Source organism: Nycticebus coucang, chromosome 15 (genome assembly GCF_027406575.1).
Source record: "Nycticebus coucang isolate mNycCou1 chromosome 15, mNycCou1.pri, whole genome shotgun sequence".
In the NCBI taxonomy this organism is placed as follows: Eukaryota; Metazoa; Chordata; class Mammalia; order Primates; family Lorisidae; genus Nycticebus; species Nycticebus coucang.
In genome coordinates this window covers 79,646,895-79,667,169 of record NC_069794.1, presented here as the reverse complement: position 1 = coordinate 79,667,169, position 20,275 = coordinate 79,646,895, and the positions used below count along the sequence as shown (strand labels likewise).

The 20,275-nt window shown below is 39.5% G+C and overlaps 1 protein-coding gene across 5 annotated transcripts in view; it reads right to left on the bottom strand.

Annotated features, from left to right (window-relative positions):
* MTUS2 (microtubule associated scaffold protein 2) overlaps positions 1-20,275 on the bottom strand; it is a 749,188-nt gene that overhangs the window by 416,142 nt on the left and 312,771 nt on the right. For all 5 annotated transcript variants that reach the window (XM_053563400.1, XM_053563404.1, XM_053563402.1 and 2 more), the window contains one exon: positions 19,249-19,443. In XM_053563400.1, the coding sequence (XP_053419375.1) occupies positions 19,249-19,443 (195 nt within the window). The remainder of the gene's footprint in view (positions 1-19,248; positions 19,444-20,275) is intronic.

The window sequence follows — 20,275 nt, the reverse complement described above, 5'->3', positions numbered from 1 at the left end:
TATTTTATTATGAGATATTATTAATCTCTTACTGTGGACCAATTTATAAATTAAACTTTATCATATGTATGATACACTGGACAAAACCTAGTGTATATAGGTTTTGGTTCTCTCTGTGTTTCAGGAATCCACTGAGGGTCTTGGAACACATCCCCTGTGGATAAGGGAGAACTGCTATATATAAATATAAGCACAGACTAAAAGCTCTGATACAAGAATGTGAAATTTCAATGTCTTAGTTATACAGGGAGAAGGTTCTCACCAGTTCCTTAGCAAGGAAGAATTAGACATTTATATTAAAACCTATCACATATAAACTAAACTTATTACATGCATTTAGGGTAAAAACAATACATAGTAAATGTATTTAACTCTATCATATAGGTTTAGTTATTCTCAATGTAACCCTCTGTCCTCACAAAGTCCTAAACTGTACAACAGATATCTGGACTGAGCCCCACACAGCCCAACACTGCAGAGATGGTAGAGCCTGGAAGCCAGGCATGGAGGCAGATTTATGGCAGCTGGCTTGCATTTTATTTATGTTTCAGTGTGCTCCAAGTTAAAACAGCACATTATTCACAGATATACACATCAGCCCTGCAATGCCTGGGTGATCTGGTTGATATCATGCTTTGTTTGGGCCCCATAACCATTAAGTAGAATAAATACATACATTCTGCCATTCAGCTTAACATTTATGAGACTTGTTTTTAAAGAATCATTCAGAGAGAATTCTGAATATCACTGGGGTCAACTGCCTTGTTCTGCTTATGAAGACCTAAGGCCCAAACAAGTAAAAATGAGCTTGACTAAGAGCACACAGCTACTTTACATAAGAACAGAGGACTGGACCTTGCAGTCCTGTCCACCAGTCTTCTTGATATTTCTTCCTGATATTTCACTACCTTCCAAATTTATAGAAAACCAAAACAAATTTTCACATGTAATTATAAAGGATACATTAAATACAATGATATAAAAGATACATAATCTTCAGTGTGTACAATCTTTCCAATATCTAAATCAGTTATTTTTTTGTTATGATTTTGGGCAAGAGGAACTAAGTATAAAGAAAAACAAAGAAAGAACAATGCCTAGTCTTTAGTGACCCTCATTACTGGTTACTCTGGAGTATATGTCTGGTTGACATGCAGCCTGGTTAAAAGTCATTCTTACAATGTGGCCAGAAAGGAACCTTCAAATGTCAACATCAAATTCACACATTTCATGTGTGCATATGGGACTCATTAGCATTCAAACCCTCAGTGGTGAAGTTCTTTTACTGAAATCACCAAGGAAACCCAAACTGTCTCACACATTTAACCGTGTAAGAACATTCAACAAAATATACCGGTTTAATCTGAAAAGTTCCCACACTCACCATATACAATTTTTGTATTGGTTGACTAAATAGCAGTTACACCCTTAATGGGATCTAGACATTCTTAACCACCATGTCTACAATATTTCATTTTAGCTGGTGGTAACTGCTAGCAGATACAAAAATCTTTCACTTCATTTATACTGTACATTTCTCTGACATCTTGTCTTATTTCCTATTCAAGTGGCTCAAGAATAGACAACACAGGTGACTATGTGGTTTAACGATTCTAACATAGCAAGTTCGAGGGGTTAAGAACATGCCTGTCACAGGAATGAAGTTTTCTTTTTTCATTTAAAGAAAAAAGAAACACCCATTTAATTTGTTTTTTTTCTGTTTGAAGAGTTTTTCATTAGTATTCTGGAATTGACCTTAATTGAAAATACCCAATTCCCCACATGTCAGGAGACCCAAAGAATTGCCTTGGGCTCAGGCTTTGGCTTTGACTTTGGCTCTTGTGTCACTGCCTGGGAGAGGATGAGGCAGGAAAGTGACGGATGTGAGGTCTTCAGGAAAACCAGAAAGAGGCTGAGAGCACGCAGAGGGCTCCTGCCCCTTCTCAGCTATTCCCCTTCATAGATACCTCACCAGTCCTCTCTCTTCCCTTTCTTACCTCCTCCTCCATCTTTCCTTTTAATACATTTCTCTTTTTTTCTTCTTCACTTTTCCCTTCTAGTTTGTATAGAGATTAAATGATTGTATTTATCCTCTATGAAGGAATCTTGAACAAAATGTTAAATGACATTTGCTCTGCTGTTCTTCTCTATGGGGACAATGGCTCCAATCACTGTGGGTGATTCATTTCATCTTCTATGACTCAGTTTTATGACCACTGGTATGAACTTATAAAAACAGCCAATCAGAACTACAGACTACATTGATGATTTCAGAAAAGTCTCCCCAGACACAAACCCTACACAAAGCTTTAAAGGATAACCTGAGATCTTAAAGGAAACCTGAGATCTTCTGTAGTTCTACGTCACCAACTCCGGATTCATGTGGGACGCCTCTACAAAAAGGAAGAACTATCTACCATTCTGAATCTTAAGGATGTGATTATCAGAAGTACTAGTATATCTTTTAGAAAACCAAAACTATAACAATCTAGACCTGTGTTGTCTAACAAAGGAGCCACTAGCCACATCCAGTAATTTAAAGTCATTAAATAAGATTCAGAAGTCCATTACTCTGTTACACTAGCCACATTTCAGCAGCTCTATAGCCCCAGGCGACTAAAGGCTACTGAATCAAGAGCACAGTTATAGAACTTTTTGTCATTACAGAAAATTCTATCATGTCTAGAGACACACAAGGACCCTATTACAAACCAGCAAGTAAGAAAACACTTTTCTTGGCAGTGATAATTAAAAATTTAAATTTTAGAAGAGACTTTATCCTTTCAACTATAGTAGTGAAGTCTAATTCTTGAGCCAACTGGGCATACATGGCACAAAAATAGTGATTTCCAATTGCACTCCCTGGAGTCCTTTAGTGATAGGTACAGGTGGTCAGGACAGGGAGGTGGGGAGAGAGAGAGAGAGAGAGAAGGGGGGGGGGCCCAGGGCTCCCTATCCCACCTTCCTCAGCACTTGGCTTTCATGGAGTTGTGTTTAAGTATCACTTGACTCAAAGCTCCTAAGAAACATAGGTAAACTCTGGAACCTTAATTACTATAAATTGCAGTACAATCAGGACATCATTGGAGACAGCCCTATGGTCCATTAGATTGTTTCCAGGATAAAGTTTTGTTCACCTTTTACCACCCACCAGCATACTACTCCAGGCAGGCATTACATACCTTGTTACTTTTTGAAATTCCATGCCCAAATCCACTGAGTTTGCTCTTTGCAAATATCCTGCTTTTTAATTTCCTGGGCTAAATGAAACTACCTAATGCGAACTCCTTGAAGCTCTTCTCCTTCTGTCCAAAACTTCTCTACTGGCATCCTTGCCCCCTTCCTGTCTCCATGGCTGCCCACCCCACTTGTACAGTTAATATCATGCCTCCTTATTTTTTCTGGGGGTTGCTCCACCTATTATCCTCACTTGCTTTCATCTTCAGTGTCTCCCTGGATCTTTTCTCTCCGAGCATAACCATTCTTCAATGTGCTTAAAAATAAAAAATAAATTAAAAAAAGTGAAATCAACCACAGAACAAAACATTTTTTCCCTCTACTGTCCAATCCTTTATCCCCCACCAAACTTTCCAAGACTAGTCTTTGTTCTCCACCTTTGCCTTCCTACCCCACCTTGCAAGATGATTTCTGCCTTCACATACTGTGTTCAAACTCACTTCAAAGCTACCAGGGAGCCCTCATCACTAAGTCTGCAGATTCACTTTTCTCCGTGTTGAATCTCCTCAGCCCTGAAGCACAGACAGTGCTGACTGGCCGTCTCTTTCCATGAAGCTGGCTCCCTTCACCCTTGCAATGCTGGTCGCTGACACTCTATCTACTCCTCCAGAACCACACCTGCTCAGGGTGTACCCTCCTTCCCACCCCACAAATCTGCAGCATCCCTCCGCCCACTGCATTCTACATGGACTCCCCCAGCGGCGTCCCTCATGGTTCCAGACATCACTTATATTCCACAGCTGCTCCCCATCATTTCAGTCCAAATCTGTATTTCACCCAGATATCTGAGTCAAGGTTGTTATAGGAATGCTTCTGTGGGCCCTGTGCATGACTAGGTCTGAACTTGGCAGAACCCCTCAAACCCCCTTCTCCTCTTCTACCCGCAGTACAGAATGGCACCTTCAGACTCTGTCTGGCCCTTTTTTTCCATTTCCACTGTAACCCTCTATACTTCAGGCTCCCATTAACTCTCTTAGGCCAATGACTGCCTGTTAAGGGAGCCCAAAGAACCTTCTGACATAGCCATGTAAATTACTTTCTTTCTCCTTGAAAAAAGAAAAAAAAAAGGAATTATCAATTTTTGAGCCCTGTCTATTGCTTCTACTGCCTTCAGGAAAAATACTGAAATACTACAAGGATTTTTATGAACTTTCCCTAAACACAGCCTATCCATGTTACAGGAATGCAAAGCTTGTAGTATTTTCAAAATTCCTGTGAGAAGATAGTATTAGTCTAGAAGCTATGTTCTCTTGCTTTTTAACATTCCCTCTCTGCCACTGTCCCAAATGAAGTTGTGTTTAAGTATCACTTGACTCAAAGCTCCTAAGAAACATAGATAAACTCTGGAACCTTAATTACTATAAATTGCAGTACAATCAGGACATCATTGGAGACAGCCCTATGGTTCATTAGATTGTTTCCAGGATAAAGTTTTGTTCACGTTTTAGTTGGGATAAAATGTGAACTCTGACCTAATAATTTCTATGAAGATAAAAGCAATAAAATGTATAAAAATATTTCCTCCTCCTCTTTTCCCCTTTCCTTGCCTCTCCCTATCTTTGTTCTGGTCCTGGACTAAAAATCCAAAATGCCCAGCAGAGAGCAGGGGCAGAAAGTAACTTCCAAGTATCTTACAGCCCCGAATTTCATAAAACTTCATAAGAAAAAATTTCCAGGGCAATAAAACCTCTGTGCTATTCTCTGTTTAATAGTGTTCTGAAATTTCCATTGTATTAAGATAGAGAAAAAATAACAAAAGTAAGGCCTAGCCCAGAAGAAAAGCATTCCTAAGTTTGGTAGAATTAAGATGTCTCACACCCAGTTTTCCTTCTCCAAACGCCTTCACTCACCATTATCATATTAATTCTTCTTGAATACAACTCTATTATTTTTTACTGAAGACCCTAAATGGTTCCATATTTTTTTATTATTCTGTTAAAAATAGAATAGTCACAGAATTCCAGATCTTGAGAGCCAAAAATGGTGAATTCATTTACTCTAGGCCCTCTAAACTTTATGATAAAAGTATGCACGCCGTGAGGTTAACTGTCCCAGGGATTATTCTAATTACCATAAATGCTCATTTTGATGCATATCGTTCATGCAAGTATATCATATTTCTTATCTAACCTACTATTTCCATGGTTCTTTTCTTCACTGAACATCTTGAATGAGCTAGAACATACTAGAATATGGCACTTGTAAACTTGACAAACCTCTGGAGCAGCAGTTCTCAACCTGTGAGTCGTGACCCTTTTGGAGGTCAAACGACCCTTTCACAGGGGTCACCTAAATACATCCTGCATATCAGATATTTACATTACGATTCATAACAGTAGCAAAATTATAGTTATGAAGTAGCAAAAAAAAAATAATTTTATGCAGGGGTACTCAAACTTTTTAAACAGGGGGCCAGTTCACTGTCCCCCAGACCATTGGAGGGCCAGACTATAGTTTAAAAAAAAATTATGAACAAATTCCTATGCACACTGCACATATCTTATTTTGAAGGAAAAAAAACAAAATGGGAACAAATACAATCACACCGCCTCATGTGGCTCACAGGCTGCAGTTTGAGGACCCCTGATGGTTGGGGTGTCACCACAACATGAAGAACTGTATTAAAAGGTCGCGGCATTAGAAAGGTTGAGAACCACTGCTCTACAGGGACAATGTCATTTCTAACAGTTTCACCCAGATGTCTGAGTTGAGGTGGATAAACTAGTTGTTAACCAATAAAGGGAACATTTTCAGTTATAGGCAATGCTGAATAATGTTCAGAAAAACCATGTTTTCCTTTGTAAATGTGTGGGAAGGAAGCAGAGAAAAGAACTGAATGTATGGGAATAATTTGGAAAATTAACAGCAAGATTCAGTGAAAATGATTCTATTTTTTTCCTTAAAAAGAATACTTTAAATTACATAATTACAGATCCCAGGGAACTAGATACTTAAACCCATCAGTGACATTTGTATGACTTCTGTATTTCCAGAGGAAATCAGAAGCTTATTTTGGTTTTTGTTCTCACTCTTCTCCTTTCCTCACCCACTCAAACTGGGTTGGAACATTTGATACAGTCAACCCTCGTACAACAGAAATTAGATTTCAAAATGAGAAGCAGGCAAAGCCCTTTACTTACTGAAAAAGCAAATGTTCCCATTTTTCCAACAGACATTGGAAAGGCACAGAAATAAAATCCAATCCAACTCTCAGTTTCTATTTTGAGCAGAAGTTTAAAATGCCATCAGCTTAGATTAATATGCTACGTATTAGTCACCTTGCATAAATATGTTTCATTTATAAGGAACACAGTTGAATGTATTATTAATTTCAATAATATGCTAATGGAAAGATACAATCCTTTTAGATAAAAATATCAAAACATGACTCTCCTTACCTCTATTTTATAAATATCTAAACAGCCACAAGCTTATAGCTCAACAGTAGGAGACTCCCATGAAAGTCAACTTATCACCTTCCCCAGCTTCATGTCTCATAAATGATTTATGTTTTAGTTGAACACTCAGAATGCTTTTCACCACACGTGTGCAAGGCGATTACAAAAATTTAGAACTGGAATAGATGCCATCTGCCTGACTTAGACGTAATCACGAGCACTCTCCTTATGCCATGCCAGACATGTTCATCAATCATGACCATTTTCCAGCTGATCTTTTAAACCCTTCTTGACATTAAACTTCATACACATGACCAGTGAATGGAAATGACCACTGAAACATGATTATTATTGTGCAATGTTATGTTCTAAGCACTTTGCATGTCTTAATTCCATTTAGTGCTCCCATCAAACCTACTGATGGTTTTAAAAATCTATTTTAACATTATTATTATTATTATTACTTTACAATGAGAAAGCAAAAGCACAGAAAAGTAACTTGCTCAAAGTCACAGAGGAAAGAAATGGTAGAGTGGGATGTAAACCCAGGCAGTCTGTCTCCAGAGCCCTCCTTCACCACGATGCTATTTCATCTCTTAAGAATGGGAGATGTTGGTCAAAGGGTTCAGAACTTGTTATGTAGGATGAATAAGTTCTGGAGATCTACTGTACAGCATGGGGTAGACAATTAGTAATATCATTTTGTGTACTTGAAATGTGCTCAGAAAGTAGATGTTAAATGTTCACACCACACACACACACACCCTCCCCAGAAGGTAACTGCAAGGTGATAGATGCGTGGATTACTGTATTTTGCCATGTATAATGACCTCCCATGTATAATGGCACATTCACATTTTTTGCCCAGACTTTTAGGGAAAAAATCCTATGTTTTAATTTTTAAAAAGAGGGTAGATGTGGACACTCAGTGGGACCTCCTTTTCTTATAAGAGGCACAAGGTACAGAGCTGGCCACTGTGGAGAAGCTAGAGTGAGTCTAGGTGGCAGGTGAGAGTGGTCTGGATGATCTGAGCACCCAGCCTCCCCCACGGTCCCCTCCCAGCCCGCCCTCATCCCAACATCCTCTAATTTCCTATTCCTACCCGTATCTGTTGGTGGGAATGTGGCCACAGCCGCTCTGCTGAGAACCCCAATGGGCTTACTTCTTGGGAAGCTGGTGTGAGGGCTAGGGCTGGCCCTGCCTCCCCCAGGTTCCTGAGGGTAGGTCCCTGTCCTTTCAAGGCTGCTTCATCTCTCACGTAGCTGGCACCATTCTGAGGCCTGGGGACACTGCTAAGGAGGAAGCCTTCCCTGATTATACACTAGTGAAGTACTCTGCATTTATATTTCAGGTTTTGTTTTTGTTTTTTACTAGACCATGACCTCTTGAGTCATTCAGACCTTGGGCACTCAGTGAGGTCAGAATGAATGACATCAGCCTCTCCCAAACTTGCAAATCCTACAAATCACCCAGGAGGACAAGCTAAAATGAGACTGCTGAACCACACCCAAATAGACCTCTCCAGGAGAAAGACCTGGTATCCGTTCCATTAGCAAGCATCCAACCTAGATGGTTCTTTCTACTGGCAAGTTTGGGAAATTATACCAGCTTAACATTTGGGGGAGTTCAGACAAGTCAAAGGATCAAAATTACAATCTATGGGGTCAGGTGTCCTTGAAATTTTGTGCTTCACAGCCAGGTACCCTTGAAGATAGAAACTTCCCAGGGACTGAGGCTCAAGGTCACAAAAACAGGCTACTAATAGAACCGGGTCTCAGAACACAGATCTCCCAGACCATAGCTCAGGGTTCTTCCTTGGTGTCCCAGGAGCGTCAGAATAGGGCCGGCTGAGCAAGAGAAGAGGCAGTCCAGAAAGAACAGGAATTTACTAGCAGGAGCCTGGGGAAGGTAGGGCTGGCCCTAGCCCCTCATACCAGCTTCTCAGGAAAGAAGCCCACTGGGGTTCTTAGCAGAGCAGCTGTGGCCATGTTCCCACCCATGGACATGGATAGAAGTAGGAAATTAGAGGATGTGGGGATGAGGGTTGGCTAGAAGGGGGTAGTTCGGGGAGGTTGGGCACTCAGGTCATAAAGACCACTCTGACCTGCTGCCTGGGCTCACTCCCCACTTCTCCACAGTAGTTGGCCCCACACCTTGTACCTGTCATATGAGAAGGTGCCACTGCACAGCTCCCTCTGCTCTCCTGCTGTTGAGGTCCCAACTCTAACCGTCACACTGCTGTTGGTAACGTGCCCACTTCTAAGGGCACGTGAGGGTGGTACCCAGTATAGTCAGACAAGTGGGCTGGAGACTCCTGAAGCTGTGGTGCCTGACTGGTGCGAGGATGCCCACAGCGAGGAGTAGTGAGAAGGGGGCACAATGACCGTATTCTGAATATAATTATATCATTATTGCTTTCTAGGGCTATAATTTTAACATATAAGCACAAATAAAAGAATTAATGTTTATATCAATAAGGAATTGGTATTAACCATATATAATAGGGTTATATATAATATAATGTATATCCATACTTTCCCTCAAAAATTTGGTCCACAAAGTGTGCATAGATGGTGGCAAAATATGGTAACTTGACTGTGGCAACCATTTCACAATATATATACACGTATCAAAACATTGCATTGTAAATATGTGGAATCTTACTCGTCCACATTATGTCACAAAAAGTAGAGGGTTAGGAAAGGTTTCTGGCTCAGCGCCTGTAGCTCAGTGGCTAAGATGAGAGCCACATAAACCAGAGCTGGAGGGTTTGAACCCAGCCCAGGCCCGCCAAACAACAATGCCAACCGCAACAACAAAAATTGCTGGGTGTTGTGGAGGGCACCTGTAGTCCCAGCTACTTGGGAGGCTGAGACAAGAGAATTGCTTGAGCCCAAGACTTTGAGGTTGCTGTGAGCTGTGACGCCCCAGCACTCTACCCAGGACAACATAGTGAAACTCTGTCTCAAAATAGAAAAAAATAATTTCTAAGAGCTTTCTAATGACTTTTAAATGTAAAAATAAAACACATAAAACAAAACACAAAAGGCATTAGAAAGTGGGATCTATAACCTCCTACAGAAATTTTCAAATACACACAAAAAGTGAAATAAGCATCATTATGAATCCTCGTGGTTTCATCATCCAGCTTCAATGATTTTCGAAAATTTCCCCCCAATTTTTCATCTATTTTCTCCTCCCCCTATTTATTTTTCTCTGCTGGAGTATCTAAGCTGGGTGTGGAATGATTATATCTGAAGACATAATGCACTAAAGCTGAGCCAGCATGGACAGGACCTTCACGGTGTGAGGTCTTCCCTTACCCAAACTCAGGGAGAAGCTACTCTTTGTCCTTCCAGTGTTTTCTCCCTGTCCTGCCCACCAAACTCTGTGCCATCTTCATTCATAGCAATGCGAACATTTCCCTGCATGACTTTACATGCATAACCCTATCTTTCCACACCCTAAGGCAGGGGTCCTCAAACTTTTTAAACAGGGGCCAGTTCACTGTTCCTCAGACCATTGGAGGGCTGGACTACAGTTTAAAAAAAAACTATGAACAAATTCCTATGCACACTGCACATATCTTATTTTGAAGTGAAAAAACAAAACGGGAACAAATACAATCACACCGCCTCATGTGGCCCATGGGCTGTAGTTTGAGGACCCCTGCCCTAAGGTGAGAGGACCCTGGCTTCCAGGTTACAGCAGCCCTAGCACTAAGCTCACACTTACCACTAGCAGTTACAGAAAGAATGTAGAATCTGGAAAGAGAAAGTGGACAATCTATTCTTCATAAAACAAGACAGCCAAGAAACACAAAGCAATTCAACCAGACATTATTTTTACTATGAATAAAAATATGTTCCTCAATCTTTCAGTTTATATCATAACCATAAGTGGTCAACTTTCTTAAAAACAAAATGAAACGTGCTTACAGTCTAATCCTATTTCTGGACGGACCTGAGCATTATCTGAGTGGTTTTGAAAGGGAATAAACAAAGATGTCAATAAGACTTAATCTCAAATAGGTAATAGCTTCTCTGAAAGCTGACCTCATGGGCCACCTTTGGCTCCTTTTTCCATGAATAAAAAATGATTCCCTCTTTGCCAATGGAATGTGGGATAGGTTAATGGCTGTTTCTGTGGGAGTTATTAATAACACTTCTTTCAACTCTGATCTTATTTAAAATGCATGTCAGACATGCATGTAAATGTATTTTATAGTATTCATGAGCATAAATGATGGAATTAACGTTGCAAAAAGCTTTCATATTAACCCTCATTTTCATTGATTAACCTTCGAAAAGGGCTAGCAATCTTCTACTTCAGAGTATTATCCAAGTCCTAGCCAATGATTAAAAGAGCATCTATTTATTTTTAAGTATTAAAACAAGAAATAAAACTCTAGAATTTAATGAGACTACATAATATCTCCAAATTGAGACAGCTAACCTTGCAAATTTTAAAATTCTGTCATTAATAGTCTCTATAGTAGGGGTTTAGCCTAATTGTTTGAATAATACTAATTCCATAAAAGGAGATAGATTATTAGACATTTGTGAGATGATTAGGTCAGTTTATATGATAATTTATCTCTGAATATAATTATACTTTAAATGACCTATTATCTTTTCTACTCTTTGGCTTATGTAAATTATCTCTAGGTATACCACAGTCAATTAAAACAATCTTTTAGAGATCCTAGAACATTGTGAAAACCATAATTAAGACCTTCACCGATTATAAAAATCTGTGCATAAAGATAAAATATGTTCCCAATACAAAATACTCTGAAAGCTATCTAAGTCACTCTCAAAAGTCTCTTTTTTATTCTGATAATAAGAGAAAAAGTTTCTATTGGAAGAGAACTTTCCTTAGAATTCTATTACTATAAAGGGCATTGTCCTTTAGTGTGAGAGATACTAAAATTATCAAGATCAGGTGTGGCCAGCCTGGATCATCACAAGTGTCAGCCCCATAGCTCAGGCTCTGACCACACTTTAAATACACACATACATACATAAAAATAAAATTATTAAGAATCATAGTCCCTATCCCTTAAGAGTTTACAATCTGTACATAAGAAATGACATAGAAACAAATAACAATAGATATGTGATGTGAAGTGATACAAGCCAAGAGTACTAAGAGTTCCCAGGAGAAAAAGATCACATTGGGTTGACTTTTTAGAGGAAAAAGAATTTCAAATGCACTTGAAAGTGATGGAATCTACAAAGAGAGATGGGAGATGGCCAGAGAAGAGGTGGAGAGGTATATTCCAGGCTTACACCAAAAGTCAAAGGCAAGAAAGCACAAAGCCTCAGAGAAAAATGAGACCTCTCTGCTAGTTGAGGTTGCATGTTGAGAGATGGTGTACAAGAAAGGTGAGAAGGAAGTGGGGCCGGGTCATGGGAGAATTAGAAAGTCTGGCAAAAAGGTAAGGTGAAGCAGGTACAGGGATCACAATGGAACAGTCAAAACAGACTCAACGGGAAGGTTACTAGGACCATGTGTTTGTGGGTTAGAAAGCCAAGTGACAGGTGAGAGACCAGATTTAAACGAAGATGATGAGGGATAAAAAAGAAAGGATGGATGGAGCACATGCCAGAGAGAAATAATTGACCAAAATTGTCACTGAATAGAAAAGAAGGCACAAAGCAGGTAAGACATAATGCTGATTCTGAAATTTCCAGTCTGGGTTGCCAGGAGATCACTGACATCATTCAAAGATCTAGCAGGTGAAGTTTACTAAGTGTAGAGTATAAAGGTTTGAACACAATAATTAAGAAAATGCCACAAAGGCTATGTTAACCAGCTTGGTGAAAATATTTCAGACTGTATATGGAACCAGCACATTGTACCTCATGATTGCATTATTGTACACAGCTATGATTTAATAAAAAAACAAAACAAAGATCTAGCAACTTTGAGAAGAGGTATAGGTTTACACTAGAGAATGAAGAATTTGTGTTTTGGAAAATGTTCCGTTTGAGGTGATTTGGGTCATCTAGTTGGAGATTTCTGATGGATCATTTGAAATGCAAGTGAGTGGTTCTAGAGAGGGGTCAGGGTTAGAGATGTGGGTACGGATGTGTCAAAAGTGGTGAGAGTTGAAGCTCTGGATGAGAAGACCGAGAAGACTAGAGACTTGGAATAGACACATTCTGAGAACAAGCCTTGGGTTGCCTTGACTATGTGGCCTCAGCTCCAGGAGACAACAGTGCCATGGTGCACAGGGTGCACCAGGAATGGCAACTTCTTGGATTCAGAAGGTTTTGGGGATGCACCAAAAGCACCCGACTCCACCCCAGCCAAGATCTCTTAGAGTTCATCTCTACCTCCAAAAGACTGCCTTGCTTATCAACCCTTTCTGAGAAACTCCCTGATCACTCTAATCAGAAAGTAACCCTACACTTTGCACCACTTTTCAGGCTCTGAGAACAAATACCCTTGTGCCATGATGATTTATGCAAATGTAAAGCTCTCTGCCCACCTCCCCAGCTGTGTCCCTATTTCCTTCTTCATTCTACTACTCTGCACCAGGAAAAAGAATTAGATAAAAGCTTTAATTTTCTTTTTTTTTTTTTTTTTCAAATTGTTTGTCCCATTTTTAGTTCACCCCACTGGGGGGATAAATGACAGTATTTGAAAAGAGAGGAAGAGGATAAAATGGAAAGGAAGGCTGCAGATGCCATATTTTTCATGTTTTCTGGTAAGTTGTTTCTTGAGCCATTTCTTGAGTACCCAATAAGTTAGATGCTATGGAGAATACATCATAAAATGGGATCCTCCACATAAATTATTCTATCCTTGGGTGACATGACCTATTTCCATTAATGTTTAATTCATGAAACACTAAGTTTTCCTGTTTTCGCTCCATGCATAATCCTAAAGATTTTGACTTTAAGTCATACCTACCTACACTTAATTACTGATTAATATGACAACCAAGTCCAGGTTGAGCATTCTTTATTCAAAATTCTTGGAAGTGTTTTATGTTTTAGATTTTTCAGATTTTGAGTATTTACATTATACCAATTGAACATTTCATATCCCCAAATCCAAAATCCAAAGTGATCCAATAAGTAGTTCCTTTGAGCATCATGTTTTTTTTTTTAATTGAATTTTGGAGGATTTGGGATTTCAAATATTGAAATTTGGGGTGCTGAACCTGTATACTTTCCAGTGGTCTCCAATCTGTGGCCAATGGGCTGTGTGATGATTTTGTGAAGACTTTTTGCTTATCTGTGTTGTTGGATATCTGGAAAAATATGCATATACCTTGTTTTTTGCTAATCAGTTTTCATTAGTGTTTGTTTATTTCATGTGTGGATCAAGACAACTCTTTTTCTTCCAATGTGCACCAGAGAAAAAAGATTGGGCATTCCTGCTAAGTTACAGGATGTCACTGACACTAAATTCTACAGTACAATAATTGTTTTTCTCTTTAAATGTCTATCACTTAAAGTAAGTTTGGGATCTTCTTTCTTGGAAAACTATAAAAGAAGTTGGAGCTACACACTGGGTCAGACCTGTGACTTTAAGTTTAAACCTAAGTTCTTGAAAGCTATAAACCAGCTATAACCTAAGAATAGGGGGAAGGGGGAGAGGGAGGGAAGGGAGGGGGAGGATGGGAGGAGGGAGGGTGATTGGTGGGACTACACCTGTGGTGCATCCTACAAGGGTACATGTGAAATTTAGTAAATGTAGAATATAAATGTCTTTACACAATAACTAAGAAAATGCCAGGAAGGCTATGTTAACCAGTGTGATGAAAATGTGTCAGAATGTCTATAAAACAAGTGTATGGTGCCCCATGATCGCATTAATGTACACAGCTGATTTAACAATAAAAAAAAAAAGAAAAAAAAACCCTAAGTTCTATGTTAGAAAATTCCTTCTCTCCTTCAATGTAAATCTATAACAAAAGTTATAGGTCAGTCACTAGTACAATTTAAAGTTTTATTTGAGTTTCTTAATAGTTCAACCTCATGATCTTCAACTGATGAACCTGCAGAGGCGTGAAGGGAGCCAGAGGGCTCCCCCAGAGGGGTAATGGACATGAAGATGCTATATTAGTCCACAGGAACTGGGTGACTGGTTGGAAATTACAAGGAAGCCCCTTGAACTCATATAGAACACTTCCTAACAATGACAGCTGTTCAGACTAAAATGTGGCTTCTGCATAAAAGGGACCACTTTCTAGCACATACAGGGAGCTGGCTGACAACCTGGGAAGGGTTGGGTTTGGCCTGACGTCTTCTCAAGGCAGCTCTCACTCTAAGACCTGTTTCCTTGATAGAAAGAAAAGATTTCAGATTATGAGAATGTCGTTCCCATGGACAGCAGCTCTAAGAGGGAAAGACAGGAGGAACAGCATGGCAGGGACTCAGGGGAAGCCACCCTGATCTCAGTTTGCTCAGCCAGGCAATGGCAGGTGAGCTGTGACAACCTCAAATAAATGACAAAGGCAAAGACCTCAAGCAGTGGACGTTTATTAAGCCAAAGGTTGAGGATGACTCCAGAAAAAAAGCACAAACCACAGAAGCCTTTGAGACCTATGCTCTCTGGATAGGGATTTGGGAACTCAGCATTTAAGAGAAGAGGGCACACAGAAAGGAAAGGGAGGAGGGCGGTGTGTATGAGGCAAATGACTACATTCTTATGAGGCTCTAATTAGTACTCAGTAAATCTACATAGGGAAAGGTAAATGCTCTTTCATGTTTACAAGGATGGAGCTGGAACATATTCTTCTTAGTAAAGTATCTCAAGAATGGAAGAAAAGGTATCCAATGTACTGAGTACTTTTATGAAACCAATTTATATGTACTCACACTTCCTTATGAAAGATAGATCACAACTATAGCCCAGAATGAAGGAGAGAAATGGAGTGGGAAGGGAGGGGAGGGGAGAGGTTTGATAGAGGGAGGGTAAACGGCGGGACCACACCTATGGAGCATATTGCAAGGGTACCAGTCAAATCTATCAGGTATAAAATACAAATGTATTAACACAATAATCAAGTAAATGAGGCTAAAGCTATATTAATTAGTTTGACATAAACAAATTATACAAAAAATCAAGACAATGTACCCCACAAATGCATTGTACCCCAACCCACATATTCATGATCTATGTGTATATGACATAATAAAAGGAAAACAAAGACTATTTGCAAAAACTTTTACAAATAGTTAGCTACAAGTCATAATTTCAATTAAAATGCAATTTACCACAAAGAAAAAAAAAAAAAAGAAAAGGTAAATGTTTGAAGAGATAAAGGAGAGTAAAGAAAAAATCAGTCGTGCAGATTTCTCTGGGAGGGCGATGACTGATTTCATCTTGTCTCTGCTCTGCACCTGGGAAGGTAAACTTGTAATCAACACTAAAGGTGTGATATTGAACAGACTTTAGTTTTAGGAGCTAGACTTAGCCTGCACACCTAAAGTTTTGACAATATGCATGTCCCTGTTCATGGGAGGCCAGCAAAGAGTTTCCTTATGGGAGGGTGGGGGGCAGACCTTCCTAGATGCCTGAGGCCTTTTACCTTTCCTGAGGATCTGTCTAATGCATAATGTTAATAACATCTGTATATGAGTCAACTTCCAGGCTTGACCTTTTCTATTGCATAAGGAGTTTGAGGTATTGAGATTCTTATTTTCCTTCACAGTAAATGGTCAGATACCTTTAAGTTCTACGAACTGATAAACAAAATTAATATCCCTGTGTCCATTCCTCTGACCAAAAACATATAGAAAAGGTCAAAGGCATAGAAGGGCACTCTGTTTTGCCCAGTACATTTGATTTAATGGCCCAGAGGCTGAACCCATAGTTGAGGACAGATGCCACATGGACCAGCTAAGACTGAACTGGTCCTGCCATCTCAGGTCTAGGGGAATACATGGGGCTCCTCCTTCACACTATCATCACTTTCCCCATGGGACCCAGGAAAACAGCATAGGAAGAGCTACAGGAGAGGTAGGGTACCTAGGAAACTCTAATAAATTCAAAAGAACTCACTTAGAAGTGGCTCAAATACAGCATGCCACAGTTAGCATAGACACTATTCAGACTATTTATATACATGAGCATCAAAAAACATGAATTACACATTTGCAAATACAGCCATGCCTTGTACAGTGACACTTTGGTCAACAACAGACCACATATACAGCAGTGGTCACATAAGATTACGATGGAATAAAAAGTTACTATCACCTAGTGATGTTGTAGCCATTATAATTTGTAGCACAATGCATTACTCATGTGTTTGTTGTGTTGCTGACGTGAACAAACTGACCGCACAGCCAGTCATATAAAAATGTACAGTAATGTCCTAGGCCTCCACATTCACTCACTGACTCACTCAGAGCAGTGATCCCCATTCATGGTAAGTGCCCTATATAAGGGCATCATTTTAAAATCTTTAAGCCATATTTTACTGTACTGCAACTACCTACAGTATTCAGTACAGTAATGTGCTGTAACAAGTGTATAGCATGGGAGCAACAGGCTATACCACATCACCTAGGCATGTAGTTGGCTGTTTGTGTAAGTACATTCTGTGATGTTCACGTAATGACGTAATTGCCCAACGACGCATTTCTCATAAGTACAGTCAAGTGACACATGACTAAGTTCCTTACCATATTCCTATTTCAGATTTTGAGACATCTACAGTGCCCTTATGTGATCTCTGATTACAGTGGTATTCCTAAAATGAATGCTACGGGAAAGCAATGCCTGCAAAAAGACCGACTGTCCAGGATGAAAAAAGGAGTTAATTCTGATATCCTGTTACTGCCATGAGGTGAGCCAGAAAAGCTTTGCTCTCAGGATATGATCTAAGGACTTCCAGCTCTCTTAAGAGCTTCATATTTTACTTAATCCCTGTCTTCAAAGCATCATCTCTTCACTAGAGAACAGAAACAAAAGTTTTCTTGACCTTAAATCTGATAGTAAGTATAGGTATAACAATGAATGACACTCAGACATTAGTTCAAACACACGTGGTGGGGTTCTATGGTCTATCAGTGAAGCAAAAATTGCATATATAGTATGAAACATAATTATAAATCAATTCTGGCATGTGTTTTAAAAATAGAAAACATTTCTGGATACAGTAAGAGTCGCATTTAATAGGAAGTCTTCAAACTAGGAGTTATTTTCTCTAACATACAGCTCTTGTTCCCTTGGGTGCTAAAGACCCCTATCTAGTATTCTTTGAAGCAAGAGGTGAGAAGAAATTCCCTTAGCACACCTGGAATTATTTTGCCCACATCTGTCAGCTCTCCTCAGGAAAAGCTATTGTCATGGGAAAATGGCTCAACTTGCCTCAAGGTTAAGTTTTTCCCCCCACCTTTTTTAAAGAAATCAAAATCTTAAATCCTTTTGTAGAAAGATACATACCATATGAGATTTTTACCTTTCATGTTTTCTCTAAAAGAGAAACATGTCATTGGGAGTTTTATAACTAGAAATTGTGACAAATAGCTCCTATATTACAAAATCTTTAGATATGCCCATACATATCTAAAAATGCGGATTACACATTTGCTACTATAGTTCTTTAGTATATTCATGTTTCCGATTTTGAGACAACTACTGTGTAATGATGTGATTCCTGAAACAAATCCTACAGTAGGATTCCTGAAACAAATCCTATGTCAAAAACAGGTCTGAGCCACAGCACGTTTAGGAAACCAAGAAAGCAAAGAAAACACACTTAGGAACCACTTACAGAATAAAGGGAAATGTAATGTACTACTTTCAGGAATAACTAGGAAGACCAAAATTTGTAACTGTAAAAGTACAAAGATTCCACACATCATCTCTGTTAAACCACAGACAGAGACTGAACAAGCTTAGAGGAAGGAAATGTAAAAAATGACAAATCTCTTTCTCTCTTTATTCTAACTTGATTCAACTTCTATAATCCCTTCAAAATAGTTCTCTACATGGAAACCTCTAAGAGTCTCCTGGCCCTCTGGCAAGTCTTGAAAACCAGCATCTGAGGGTCATGGCTTCAGATCCAATAACAACCACATTGAAGCTGAGGCTGAGATGGGGACAGGTCATCACCGGCTCAGCAGGATGGGCAGCCTCAAGGTATCCTTTAGATCAGTGCCTACGGTAACTTGCTCTGAAGGTTATGAATTCATACTTTAAAATACAGTCTCCATCATCATTTAACCTTTAGGAATCAGTCAAATGCTCCACCAATGTGAAGATAACCACAGGTGATTAAATGATTCTTTCAGCTAATATTTAATATACAATATATTTCATGATGGCACCATGTAGCAATACCTTTCCAGGATCTTTCTCTGACTTCTTACCTAGAATCCACAAAACAGAGGGCTGGTACCAGTCTCTAGATAAGTCGTTTCCCAAATTGTAAGAAGAGTTTTAAAATATTTTTCTAGCATGTTAACTCCCCATAATAGATCGTACCAAATAGGCTATTTTTCTTCAGTAGATGAGTTTTTAAAATAACAATGGTAGACCAAGGGAGATGATCCAAATGCTTAATTAATCACACAAAAAAAATAACACACAGTTACAGGAGCCTGCTGATTTATCTCAGCACGGGCGCCCCGCCCCACTTACGGGTGGCCTGCCGGCTCTGCTCTGGCTGAGCGCTGTCCGCGGACTGAGTGCTGGAGACCGAGGAGACGCTGGAGCTCCGGACAAAGCCAAAGGCCGCCAGCTTGGCTGCCGGGAGACGTGAGTATCCAGGAGGTCGAAGCCCAGATTTTGGTAGACTAGATTTTACAGCGTTTGAAGTGGAGGTTTTCTTTAAATCTGTTAACATGAACCCAAACCAAAAACAAAACAAAAAAAAGAAAACACATTATTCTCAATTCACAGCAAGATAAGAGAATGCCACAGACAACCCTAATTTAAGACCCCAAGGAAAGGGATAAAGCCCTTAGGACAGTGAAGCAAGAGAGCATTCATTGTTGCAAGTTACTCAAAGTTACATTGTTACAGTTAAGGTTTGTGAAACTGAGACACACCTTAAATTTTGAGACAGGATGGGTAAAGAACCTTTGTGGCAAATATTCCCTAGCAATTTCAACTAGTATGTAGTAGTCTTATAAAAATATGTACAGAAATCTGTTGGTAGCAGGGAGGAGGAGGAAAGCATATAAACTGTGGGGCTAGCCAGATTGAAGTCTAAGCTCTACTAATTACTAGCTGTGTAACTACCAGCCCTGGCCTAACACTCACAGTCACTATCTCCTTTTGTGTAAAGAATGGGGGGAGAAAACTGGCCTTGCAAGTTTGCTTTAAGTACATGGATCATTACAGAAGTTTTGAGATACACAAAACTCAAGAAACATAAAATCTGTATGGATGGAAACAAACAAACCCCCCGCTCGCCCCGCCGCAACACCCATAAACTGAGTAAGTGGAAACTTGTATGGGTGAATCAAAAGGAATGCTGTCAATTATATTACTTGGAAGTGAAATAATGGACCACAGCACAGTCGGTCTCAAAACTTTCATAATGACCCATTTATTACTGCTTGCACCATAAGAATTTGAGGGATCTCCAACTGATGTTAGATTTCTTTTCTCCTTTTTCCATTATCTGTTTTTATGTCAATCTGAACTTCAAAATTAGTTCCCA